The 12,417-nt window shown below is 41.5% G+C and overlaps 1 protein-coding gene across 1 annotated transcript; it reads left to right on the top strand.

The window, feature by feature from the left end:
• The first annotated feature begins 3,144 nt into the window (after nucleotides 1–3,144).
• On the top strand, nucleotides 3,145–8,687 carry NDUFA5 (NADH:ubiquinone oxidoreductase subunit A5). Its single transcript, XM_063134883.1, has 5 exons — nucleotides 3,145–3,281; nucleotides 5,603–5,647; nucleotides 6,939–7,055; nucleotides 7,411–7,476; nucleotides 8,518–8,687. The coding sequence occupies exons 1-5, from the start codon at nucleotides 3,261–3,263 to the stop codon at nucleotides 8,617–8,619; spliced, it is 351 nt and encodes a 116-aa protein (XP_062990953.1). The 5' UTR covers nucleotides 3,145–3,260; the 3' UTR covers nucleotides 8,620–8,687.
• The last annotated feature ends 3,730 nt before the right edge of the window (nucleotides 8,688–12,417 follow it).

Genomic DNA, 12,417 nt, shown 5'->3' with positions numbered 1-12,417 from the left:
AAGTGTAAAGCAATCATAACATTCCCATTAACTGTAATAGAGAAAGGGCTGAATCTAGGCAGCCAGACTCCAAGTGCTGTTTAGGGTACTTCAATGGAGGGACTTCCATATTCAAATTACTTCAGAGGGCTTAACATATAGCCCGATCCATGAAAGAAATGAGTTGGTATACTAGAATATGAAGAGATTTTTTCTGCACTCGATCTTAAACCTTATGTCAGGGATGGGGGACCAGTTTCAGCCCAAGTACCAAATTCAGTTTCAGAGAAGTGGTTGGCAGGGCAAAAAGGATGGGCCTGAAAATACAAAAAAAATCCCAGTATATTGTAGTTTATACTGGTAATAACTAAGCTTTAAGAGTCATCTCAACCATTTAGAATGGGTAAATGGGCAGGGACTGCACAAAAGTCAGACAACCACCAAATGACCAGTTGTTGGGAAGGGAAAGTGGCCTTCTGGGAAACCCAAGATGGCCACTAGGGGACCCTAAATGTTTCGGATTTGCCCCCCTCCCCTGTCCTGAGATTCCCAACCCCTGCCATAAATGCTGCTGTAGTTCCATAAATCACATATCTGTGCCTTTTCAGTACTGGAGCAGTGATACATTATTGCATTAGTGCAGTACATATACCGCATTAGAGCAAGACAACATCAGGAGGCACTTCCTTTTTCTCTAGCAGAAAGTCATCTGTACTTCCTTCCCCTCCAGCTGGGATGGCCCTCAACTTTTTGCACTAATTCCCTGAATCTGAGGGGCTGGGAACTGAATGCAGCAGAGGGGAAGAGCTAAGGCTAAGATAGTGCTGCACAACAGTTGTACGGCAGCTGCAAATGGTTGAGGAACCCAGTGGCAGTACTGCCAATTCACTGTGCAGCAAGGAAAATGTGTGGTTGCCTTTTTTTGGTGGGCTGTCTGCTTTTGTGTGCTTTCTTTTATTCGTGCAGTTGTAGAGGTTGCAGGCCGGCCCTGCGGGGAGAAGGAACAGAAGAAGGAAGGAACGGGTGATGGGTGGAAATTGAAAAGGAGCAGGAAGCAGGTATTCTCCCCCTCAGAAGCTCTGTTTCATATGGAGGTTGTAACCAAGCAACTATTCTTCACCCTTCCAGGAGGTAGGGCAGCAGCAGGCTCAGTTCAATAAACGCAGCATGAGAGAGCAATCAACTAACTTATGGAGTTTTGTAAATAAAACTAAGTTTTCGTTCTACCAACATGATAGTTTTCTTTTTCTGCTACTCTGCCCACCCCCATCTTTTATTGGACATAAGCCAAACCATTAAATACTGCTCATTTATATTACAATCCCATGGGCCTGTTCACACAACACACTAAGCCTTAATGTTTAGCTCAAAATGCTTAACCACCGTGGCTCAGTGTGTCGTCTGAAGAGGATCTATATATGCATGAATTTGGGAATATCCTGAATTGAGCGATAAACAGAAGGGTAGGGAATATCTAGAAAGTAAATTAATGGGAGTAACTATTGCCACATTGGCTGGGGTGATGTGAGTTGTAGTAAAACACTGAAATGCACAGGTAAGGAAGGCTGTTCTAGTCATATGTCCTGTTTCCAGTGCTCATCAGTCAAATGTGGTACAGTGGTCGGAGTGCCAAATTTGGACTGGGAAGACTTCACTTCAAATACTTTTACCCACAGCGCTTACTGGATAAATGCAGTCCAGTCATTCCTTTTGCAATCTAGCCTACCTCACAAAGTTGTTAAGAGGAGGATAAAACGAGCAGTAAGCATAGGGGAAATAAGGATAGAGGAAAACCCTGAACTCCTTGAGAAACGGACAGAATAAAAATGAACTTAATGAAATGTGTCCCTGAGACATACGCAAGTGGGAGATAAGGTCAATAACATTCCTTATTCCTTATCTCAATAGCATTCCCCTATTGTCTTCCCTCCATCATCAGGAATTTGGAGAGAGAAGACTCATTATTATTATTTATTTATTTATTTATTTATTTATATAGCACCATCAGTGTACATGGTGCTGTACAGAGTAAAACAGTAAATAGCAAGACCCTGCCGAATAGGCTTACAATCTCTCAGGCTGAAAAAGATTGTTTTACATCTCTCAAGCCTAAGTGTTAGGCTTGAGAGATGTAAACATGTTTCCTGGAAAATCTTCTACATAAACGGGCATCATAGATAGCTTTTTTGAGTTAACTGCTCTGCACATATGATATTTTCCTGCTTTCCAGTTGTGGAGCAGCTGTAGTCCGGGTTGTTTTGCTCTGTGCTTTCCAAATATCAGGCATGGATGCTGTAGATTAGTGGAAGGGGATATTTATGTACAGGCAATAGCGGAATGGTACCAGAAGCAGGCAGAATTTAAGTATTAGGCTAATCAGGGCGCAATCTTCTGCATGCTTAGACAGAAAAAAAATCCTACAATTCCCAGCATTCCCCAGCCAGCAATGCTGGCCGGAGCATGCTGGTAGTTGTAGGACTTTTTTTCTGTCTAAACTTACAAACGATTGCGCCCTAAAATACCTTGGTTGGGGATGGGCTGCGTACAGAGTAGCAATCAAATAAAACAATCCATGTTGGTAGAGAGGCTATTTCTACTTTTATTTACCAAACTCATTCTCCGGGTGTCAGTATCCGTGTTTTATTCTCTTGTACTGCCTTTACTAAGCTGCTGCGAAACCTCTGGTGAGACGATGCTCCTTTGCAGTTTCCGCTATCGCTCAATCTTCTCCTCCCCACCCAGTATCTTAACTCCGATGGTGCGCAGCCTTCGTCGTCGCTGCAAAAATTCCCTAACACTACCACACCAGCCTTCCTCAAGCGGAAGCGCTCCAAATAGGTTGGACTACAAATCCCATAACCCCCAGCCACTATTAGGGAAGATGAGCTTCACCAATAGAAGAAAACAAGCCCGGCAGGCCAGCCCCACCCCGCAACAATCTAAATAATTTCTCCCAGCGCACACTTGATTGGCGGCGCTCGGCTCAGCGTCCCCGCCCCTGAATGACGCTCCCTGCGCGCACGTGACGCAACCTTTTGCGCATGCTTAAATCGAAAGTCAAAACCAATTCCCGGCATGTTTTGCTCATGTCGTCCGTCGCTCCGCCACAATGCGCTTCGAACGCATGCGCACTCCATTGTCCTTAGCCTTGTCCTCTGCCTATTGGCATAAAAGTCTTTGTAGGCAGAAGCTTGCGCGCGCATGTCTCAGTTGATTCTTGGGATTGGTCAACCTTATTTTTGCCCAGATTCTCTTTTCATGTAGGTTCTGAAGCAGTGGCTATGGCTGGAATTCTAAAGAAGGTGAGGGGGCTGTGGTCATTCAGGGGCTGAGAAGTGTCTGCGGGTTGGGAATGGGGGCTTGAAAGAGAGACTGGTCTGGCCCTGTCAAAGGGGAATCTCTGGTCTCCATGGAAACTCCCAATATAGCACTCCTCCCCCCCATCCCCAGAACTCAGTGTCTCCTTAAAGTAACCTTCCCCAACCAAGTGCCCTCCAGATGTGTTGGACTACAACTCCCATCATGCCCAACCAATATGATCGTGCTGACTGGGCCTGATGGGAGTTGTAGTTCAACACCGAGTCCTGCAAGGCAGAACGAGAGAGGCAAATGCTGCCACGAACCCCGTAAGCTAAGGCTCTTCTGTGGCCACCTCCCTGGCAGAACAAGCGCCCCCACAAAGGGCAGTTGTGTCTCCTTTAAACTCGGGTTCGTGAGAGCACATGCTTTAATAATTCTTGGTTTTAAAAAGCCACAGACCAGGTGCTGCATGCATACAAATGACACCTGCTGAAATTTCCGTTTCTATGCAACTGTTAAAGATACAGGAGCCGGGTCGTCCTTTTCTTATGGTCACTCTATACAGTATGCCATGCGTAATTTCCATATTTGTTTTGTTGAACTCTGGTTTGCATTTCAATAATGTTGCATGATTCACCTCTGTTCCAAACCTGAAACTGAAGTTTTGGGGGTGGGATGGTTCCCTCGCACCTCACTTCTTGACATATCCTTGAATGACTGTTTGCAGATGGTTATTTTGCTGTAATCTATCAATAGCTTGTTGGCAATAGGGAGGTTCAGATCCCCCCCCCCCAATGTGGTCAGATGATGTGAGTGGTCACAGGGTTCTGTTGGCTACCCACACACCCCACGAATGTGCCAAGTAGCCACTTCCCTTACCATCTGCACATTCAGTATGCGTGAGAAGATGCACATAGAAATCTATATGCTAGGGGTTCTTGGCGCAATCAAGATACCTCTCTTGTGGGAGGGTCTCTATGCACATGCATTGTTGTGTGCATAAAGCCACCTCATGTCCACTAATCATGAGGACAAGGTTAGTGCATGCCTCTGATCCACCTCATGCATTCTTTGTGTGTGTAAACTGAATCACCTACGGATACCCTTTGTAGGGACCTTTCTATAATGCTGTTTGGCATATATGGCTCGGGTCCAGGTTATTTGAAAGACCGTATTCTCCCTTATGAGCCTGCCCGTGCTTTGAGATCTTCTGGAGAAGCCCTTCTTTCAGTCCCACCATCTTCATGGGCGTGCTTGGTGGGAACATGGGGGAGGGCCTTCTCGGTGGCTGCTCCAGTGCTTTGGAACTCTCTTCCCAGGGAAGCTAGACTGGCTCCCTCCTTGATGGGCTTTCGGAAGCAGGCTAAAACTTGTTTGTTCCAGCAGGCCTTTGGAGAATAATCTGTCCCTCCATCTATGTTGACTTACAATTTTGTGAATTTTAAATGCTTTTTCTTTTTTTCTTTTCAATGTATGTTTTAAACTTTGTAAGGTCGCCTTGAGGCCCAGTATTGGGCAAAAGGCGCGATACAAATAAATATAATAATAATATGTTGATTGATTATTTCGTGGGAACGTAGTCAATATTGATACGTTAAAACATGAAAATCTAATTCATTTATCATTGTGAATTTTAACCATTTTTTAAAGCAATATACAATAAAGTTGGTATTTTATCGTATATTGCTTTAAAAAATGGTTAAAATTCACAAGAATGAATTAGATCTCCACTAAAACAAGAAACCAAGCAGATCTCTAATGTGATGGGATGCTATGGATGCTTGTGTATTTCTGATTGATATGCCATGCCTATGGAGCAAGTGTTACAATTCTCAGACTTCCTATCTTGTTTTAAGCATGTGGGAGGAGAAAAATTGAGAAATTAATGATGATGCAAATTAGTGTGCTTATCAATAATTGGTTACATTGGTTAATAACTTTAAGGGCACAATCCTATGCATGTTTAGACAGAAAAAAGTCCTACAACTTCCAGTATGCTGCAACCAGCACGGGAGTTGTAGGCCCCTTTTCTGCCTTAATATGCATAGCTTTGTGCCTTAAATCAACTAAAAAGGTGACTTTCATTAATTGGGCAGATTATTTGTTCCCTTTCTCTTCTATATGAGGGAAAGCCTCTTCTGAGATGATGCTTGCTATGACACATAGCAGTATCCACAAAGTAATCTTCGGCTTCAGAAACATTATTTTCATCCATATGCACATTTAATTGATTATTCAACCAGAAACAAATAATTACTCAATTAAAAATTATTTAATGGGGCTGCAGTCCTACTTATTAAGCATATGTTTTTAATCTCTGCAGACCACTGGGCTAGTGGGGCTAGCTGTATGTGAAACTCCACATGATGTAAGTATAACATATCTGCCTATTTGAAACTGAAATATACGAAAGTGAAGTGTTGGCCTTCCAAATATAATGTTTATGAAATAAGATTCATGAAAATCTTAGTTTCTTAGACAATTAAAGAAAATCTTATTAGTTGAGATTCATAACTTAAATTTATTTATTTATTTATTTATTTATTACATTTTTATACCGCCCAATAGCTGAAGCTCTCTGGGCGGTTCACAAAAATTCTATGAAGTAGTTTCATCCTGGTCAATAAATTACACTAAAAGCGCAGTCTTATGCATGTTTAGATAGAAAAAAGATTTACAACTTTCTTCCCTAGTTGTAGGGGTTTTTTTTGTGTCTAAACATGCATAGGATTGCAGTAATTGAGAAGCCCTCTTCCTGCTCTCAAAAAAACATATTTAAGATGTCAGTGGAACACACAAGATAACTTTCCCTGATTACTATAGTGAACAGGCAGTCCATCATTCATGTATCCTGGTTCCAAACCATAAACTGCTTTAAAGATCTACAAGAGCACTAGGGCCTGAAAACGAATTGGAAGTGAGTGATGTTTTTCAGCAAGACTCATGTTCCTGACATTCAGCTCTGGTTATGAATATAACCACTGGGTTCTGGATGCTTTTCAGAGGCAGCTCCACATAAAGCACTTTACGGAAGTCCAGTGTGATATATATATATAAAGCATGTGTTGCTGTGTAAAAGTGAGCAATCAGAGTTTTTAATGAGGGCAATTAGGAGATCAGTGCTGTTCAAACTGCTGGAAGAAAATGTTTCTGGAAATAAAAGTGGCACCTTGGAAGTATGAACAAATTTGGGAGATATTGATGAAATTCCAATCGAGATCTTATCTTAATGTAGATAGGACTGTGGAAATGAAAATAAGATATTTATTTGGATCTATTTAAGCATTTAAGCGTTCTTGATCAGGGCAGGCATCTAGTATTAGTAATCCTGCTTTTCCCCCAGTACTTGGACTCAATTTAAAACATACACAATTAAAACATAAATAATGTTAAGTAGGCTAATAAAAATAGCTCATTTCACATGTACAATATTTGTGGAAAGAGAACATTAACATTAAACAATCTTTCATACATATAATTGTATACATATCTTGAATTTGGGGTTGTCAAGTAGTTTTGCAGCAGAGCCCTGTTTCCATCATAGGTATTGCCACTGAAGAAAACTAAACTTGTCATTTCTGTTACACTTTAGTGTTCAATGTATAGATTTTAATGGTTAAATTTACATTAGTTTACTCATTGTCATATGATCTTTTCAGCGCCTCAGGATACTCTACACAAAAATTCTTACTGCTCTGGAGACTATGCCCAGAGATGCAGCGTATAGGAAGTATACGGAGAGAATTATCAGTGATCGGTTTGATATGGTAAAAACAGTAAGTGCATCATATCTTTTAAGCATCACAAATTAGATGATTCAAGCAACATATAGCAACTCATTTCCCTTATTGTATTTGGTATTTCAATAAATTAAAGATGTTTCTTAACTGTGAATTATGTTAAAATTATTTCCATTAAGTAGATCTTATCCAATATTGATAAGGGAATATTTAAGCATTGTTTTGTTTTCTTTTGACGTGCTAAGAAAGCTCTACTATGCTAGTCTGTATGCCAGTATTTGGAAAAGACTTTTTTTTTTGCTACTTCTCATTCAGTATCAGATCCAGGAATGTATTGCTTGAATGTACTGTTTAACGCATCAGAGCTTTTCATTTGTTCTCGAACTTGCAGGAACCCAGTGTGGAAAAATTGGAAAACAAAATCAATGGTGGACAGATAGAAGAAGTGATTTTGCAGGTAAAATTGCACAATATATAGCAAAGACCTAATTGTTTCTTTTATTGTGGCAAGCATAGGCTATACTAGGAAAATGAAAGGAATCCCAAATGCTTGCTTAATATACTGAATGCTGGAAGATGTGGGTGTGGTTTTTGTTTTCTTTTTAACTCTGTAGCGAAAGGCAGTTTATTGTTAATATGGCAATGACCTTTCCTACACAGCAAATTATAATGAAATATTTAACATCACTATAACAGTAACAGTGATATTTATAGTACAGCCCTAGACATATTAAATGAGACTCCCAGGTAAGTGTCTATATAGGTTTGTAGCCTCAGTGTGCTTTGGTCAGATATTCATCATTAACTTTCATGAAGACAACTCGAACTTTAGTCACCAAGAGCGCAATCCTATGCATGTTTAGAGAGAAAATAGTTGTACAATCCCCAGTATTCCCCAGCAAGGTTGGCTGGCTGGAGAATACTGGGAGTTGTAGAACTATTTTCTGTCAAAACATGCATAGGATTGTTGCCCAAATAACTAAATATTCTATTGTTATAAGTGACACACTAAGTTAGAGACGTAAGGCATACAAAACAAGTAATACAGCATTTCAATCTCGGAACCACATGGTCAGAATAATTTTCTATCTATACCTCCCCTCAAAATTGCAGGTACTATTGCTTGAAATATTAGTATTAAAATCTTTACTACTAGAATTATAAGTTTCTTGTGTTAGCCTGTTATGGTGTTCTGAATAGGCTTTCCCAAATAGCAGGTGCAGAACTGCATGCACAACCTTCTGATGTATTTACATTTTCTGAACTGGCACCACTCCTTTGGACCAAATATATACAATGCTTATTTATATGCTGTACAAATGAAACTGTTTAGTAAGGAACAATGTCAACTAAGATATGTGATGACTGGATCTCATGGATGTTTTAAGACCCCTCTTAAAGTGATGTGAGTTCACAAGCTCATCAAAATGTACATTGACCAGTTTTGGTGCACCAACTTTGAGAGAGTTTTAAAAATAATTTTGTATGTTGTCAACAGGCTGAAAATGAGCTCTCCCTAGCCAGGAAAATGGTACAGTGGCGACCATGGGAGCCTTTAGTTGAAGAACCTCCAGCTGACCAGTGGAAATGGCCAATATAGTTGCCACTATTTGTAGTTTTGGGAATAGAAAAACATTTCATTAAATCTATGCTGGACATGAATGAAAACTGTCTTTTAAGATTTTTGTCTGTCTCAATATTAATTGGAAGATCACTGTAAATTTATGGTAGCATAGGACTGGATCTCAGCAGTTTATCCACTATAATCTTAAATTTTATGGATAACTACATGTGTAGGAATTTTCACAGTGCATAACAGCACACTGTTTCCATTCTCAACAACAATCATGCACATATGCTTGGGTTCTTGACCAAGTGGATTGAGATGGGATAGTGAGGATTGCTCTGGTAAAGTACTTGTATGAGTGCCCATGCTGGTGCATTCAGGTGGGAGGATAGTAAAATTGGAAGTCCACTAGGCCCTGTATTTTCACAGCCATTCTATATGCACAGGCACTGTGCTCACATGAGAAATACTGGCTACATTTGGATGCAATGATAAGTCAGGATTTCAGAGAATCCTGGCTTATTATTTACAAGGAGCATAACAAACCACAAACCCTGTCTGTGGTTGATTGTGTGGTCTGAACTAGGAACCTTGCCTTCTCTCTCCAGCCAAGCTAAAGCCATAAAGCCAACATTTACTGCAATGCGCTCTATGTGGAAGCTGGAGCTAGTGCAGAACGCAGCAGGTCGGCTGTTGTCAGGAGCTGCCTCTTTTCAGTATGTAACTCCTTTGTTGAGGGAATTGCACTGGCTACTTACTGGCTACCAGACCAGGCTTAAGGTTTTGGTACTAGTGTACAAAGCCTTAAACAACTTCGGACCAAGATACCTGAGAGAGTGCCTTTCTCCCTTACCATCCTACCCAATCACTGAGGTCATTGGAGGGCATGCTCCTGGTGGTTCCACGTGGACCTTTAGCCTGATTGGAATCCACCAGGAGAAGAGCCTTTAGTGTAGTGGCCCCTTCTCTGTGGAACTATCTGCCCCTGGAGGTCAGGCAGGTGGCAACACTAGGCTGCTTCTGGCACCTCTTGAAAACAACTCTGTTTCAAGAAGCCTTCCTCAACTGAGTATCCACTGTTTTTCTGGTTCCTTTGTTTTTAAATTGAACCATTTTAATTTGCTTCTTTAATCTTTATTTTACTGTTTATACCTACATTCACCGCTCTGGAATCTGTGTTAGATAACTGAGTGGTATATAAATATTATAAATAATAATAATGATGACTCTTGGCATGTTTTGGGGAAAATAAACCAGAGTTCATGGTTTAGATGCCAGAATAACCAAATCACAGACCAAGGGTCTGGTTTGTTTAGCCACTCCTGCTTGTAGGAGCCAAATGGGAACGATCAGGCAACATACACCAGCATAGCATTTCAGCTGGGTTATTGGGTCTAGTAGATTCTAGAATATGCAGCTATTAATATTCTACATTCTGTGTTGATGATGAAAGACATCCTTGTGAAGGGTCACTGCCTCAGAGGCAGGACTAAGTAAATCTTGTATCCGTCTGGTGGGATAAGCAGCGTTCACTTTCATTCTGCAAACACTGAGACAGCAAGTCTGCCTGCTTACTTTGTATAAAGTAACCTTTTTCTTCCAATAGACACTGTTCTTTTCATTACCAGCTTAGACAATGTAGGAAAGATGTTTTCAGATTTGTCCCAACAACCTCTGCCATATTGCAAAAATTGTGCATGTTTTAGAAGAAAAGCCACTAGAGGGCATCATGTCTTAAAAAGTAATAAGCAATTAAACTTGGAAAGAATGTATGCTGGATGAAGATGAGAACTCAGTCAGTGCTGAAAAAAAAATATGAATTCTAAACAAATGTTCTTGCATGCTTCATCAAGATGAAACGTGACTGAACTAAATATTCCTGTTGTATTTAATCTTTCTATTCACGTTTTCTGGAGATGGCTTCCATCTCTTGCTTTATTTTTTACTGGCATGTTTTATTCTTGTTCTACTTGTGAAATATTTCATACTGTAATCATATTAACTCAAACTGTACTGGAGCGCTTTTTGCAATGCATTGAGTATGGAATAAACTACACAAGATACAATTGATACTTTGCATTATGGGATTCTAGCACTATCAAGGCATTGTGTTTCTATTCCATCTTGTAATGAATTTTTTCCCTCGGCAAGAAAAAAAGTAGTGGGAAAATATGGCAGGCTTACAAGCAGGTGAAGATGGGAAAATTCAGTTAATTCGACAGGGTGATTACACATTAAAAGCCTCTCCTGGTAGCAAAAAGTTTTACTTTGCGATGAGAGTGCCGATGAGCTTATATGTCCCTCTTTAAATGAAATGTGCATTTGTCAAGGCAAATGCTCGTTTAAACTAGGGTGACCATATGAAAAGGACAGGGCTCCTGTATCTTTAACAGTTGTATAGAAAAGGGAATTTCAGCAGGTGTCATTTGTACATGCAGCACCTGGTGAAATGCCCTTTTCCTCACAACAGTTAAAGCTGCAGGAGCCCTGTATCTGGACAAGACAGCAGGGCTCCTGCAGTGTTAACTGTTGTGAGGAAAAGGGAATTTCACCAAGTGCTGCATGCAACTGTTAAAGATACAGGAGCCCTGTCCTCCTTTTCATATGGCCACTCTATTTTAAACATATTAAGAGAACGCTGCCCCACCTACACGAAAGTCATTTGGAAGTAAGTGCTGCTGCTTTCAATGGATTTATTTCGTATTCAGTGAGCATTGGAAGTGACCAAACGCAAAAATATGGACGTCTGGCTGGGCATTCGAGGGAATTTCAGTAGATGAGCCAGCTAAAATCCCCCCACAACCAGCAAGCGTCTTTTCCACCTGAGCTCCTTTCCTGGCACTATACATGAACTGTGGCGCCGGTGTGCTCTACCGGGAGCTCTCTTCACGGCTGGCCGTTCTGCCTCCTGTCCCTGCGCGACTTAAGCAGGCCTTTGAGCGCCGTGGAAGCTACGGCTGCGAGATCGCGCGTCTCCTCCAATGGTCTCGCGAGAGTTTCTGGTTGCTATAGTTACAGCGACGCTCTCTCAGCCGGGGACGGAGAAGATAGGCCGCCAGCCGCTCCGAGGAGCGTCGGCGAAATCCTATTATTAAGGTAAACGCGCTCGTCTTTGAAAAGAAAAGGAAGTGGGGGGAAGCCCCGTAATGTTGGCTACGACAGAGAATTCGGGGGAAGACTGACAGCTGAGGCGCAGGTGCAAGAAACGGCGAGAAAACATTAGTTGAATGACTGGCTGAGCCCATGACTACAGTTCCCAGCGTGCTGTGCGCGACGGCTGCCTTTAAACAGCTTTCGTGGCGGCGCAAAGCATTTCGGGACTGGTAGAACGGGCGAAATGAGGGGGGCCCGCACAAAGAATGAGGGCTCGTGATGTCTTCCGGATGTTGCAGTTTTTGGATGCTGGTCGTGCGATCCCGACGGAGCTGTGATACAGCCTTCCCCATCCTGGTTGTAGTCTAGATGTGTTGGACTACAACTCCCAGCATCCCACAGCCGGAGAATTCTGTAAATTGAATTCCAAAACGTTTGCAGGGCATCCGGCTGGGGAAGGCAGCAATATGTGATACAGCTTGTCATGTTGTTTGTTTGTTTTAATATACCAATCTGGTCAATTTAATGCAGCAGTGGTACTGAGTGGTGGTGAACATTTTCCACGCAGGACATTTTTGCAATCAAAATCCGCGCAATTGCTTTGATTGCAAAACTGCCCACAGGCAAAAGGATAATCAGTTCTCCCCAGTGTAAATAACTAAATAACCCCCTTCCCAATTTTGCAAACCTCCTTATCAAGTGCATTACTCTTAATCTTCCATAAACCCTCCCCACAAC

This window comes from Elgaria multicarinata, chromosome 9 (assembly GCF_023053635.1).
Source record: "Elgaria multicarinata webbii isolate HBS135686 ecotype San Diego chromosome 9, rElgMul1.1.pri, whole genome shotgun sequence".
In the NCBI taxonomy this organism is placed as follows: Eukaryota; Metazoa; Chordata; class Lepidosauria; order Squamata; family Anguidae; genus Elgaria; species Elgaria multicarinata.
The sequence above is the reverse complement of the archived record's forward strand: the minus strand, read 5'-3'. Positions and strand labels throughout refer to the sequence as shown.